Here is an 876-nt window from a genome sequence, read left to right on the forward strand (position 1 = left end):
GTTCACAGTGTCACAGTGTGTTTTAATGAGGTCATTTACATAAACTTCTTCCTTCAGGTTCGCTCTTTCTCCCCTCCCCCCCCCCCTCCTGTTCTCCCCCGCCCCCAGCGTGTGTTAAGCTTTAAGGAAAAGAAGAATAAATCCAAAGTTTCGTAATTATCTTCCGTTAAAAAGAAATGATGGGTGATGAATAGATAAAACAATAACAAAAAATCTTTCTTAATGCACAAAGGAAATAGACAACACGCGACTAATCCCCTTTCCACGTTTCCCTTTCTCCTCCGCAGCAATCGCTCTGTTCGGAGATGGCGGAGGAGCTGTGCTTCGCCATGCGCTGCCGCGGGTCGAGGCAGCGGCCGGCGCTGAAGCGGCAGTGCTCGCGGTGCATCCCTGGCGCCACCTACGTCCCGTCGGCACTCGAAGTCCCGCACCTCAACGGTAACGGAGTAGGTGAACCCCCTCCACCTGTGCGGTATTTGTGGCTGCCGTAGTTTGATGGGTCGCTGGACATCGGCTGTCCTGAGGGAGCACCTACTTCACTCTCTCTTTCTCCGTTTCTCCCTCTTTCCCTCTACCACCCCCTTTCCTTCGCATTCTCCCTCTCCCTCTCCCTCTCCGCCCCTCTCTCTCCCCCTTTCCTTCACATTCCCCCTCTCCTCCTTTCCTTCACATTCCCCCTCTCCCTGTCTCCCCTCCTCTCTCTCTTCCTTTCCTTCATATTCCCCCTCTCCCTCTCTCTCATTCCCTCCCTTCTTAATGTTTATCTCTCCTCCCTTTCTCCCGTCAGTCCCCCTTGACCCTTGTCCGCCGTCGTGTATGACGCACTTGTCGCCAGATGTAGCCGGCTAGTCCGTTTTGCTTTCAGGTTTTATACGT

General features: G+C 53.4%; 1 protein-coding gene across 1 annotated transcript in view; it reads left to right on the forward strand.

The window, feature by feature from the left end:
* The window catches only part of LOC119591330 (glutamate receptor ionotropic, kainate 2-like), a gene marked incomplete at both ends in the record, with an annotated part of 143,921 nt that overhangs the window by 140,922 nt on the left and 2,123 nt on the right, over positions 1-876 (forward strand). The window contains 1 exon segment of the mRNA XM_037940060.1: positions 288-446. Within this exon segment, the coding sequence (XP_037795988.1) occupies positions 288-446 (159 nt within the window).

The sequence above is a fragment of the Penaeus monodon genome, chromosome 28 (genome assembly GCF_015228065.2).
Source record: "Penaeus monodon isolate SGIC_2016 chromosome 28, NSTDA_Pmon_1, whole genome shotgun sequence".
Taxonomy (NCBI): Eukaryota; Metazoa; Arthropoda; class Malacostraca; order Decapoda; family Penaeidae; genus Penaeus; species Penaeus monodon.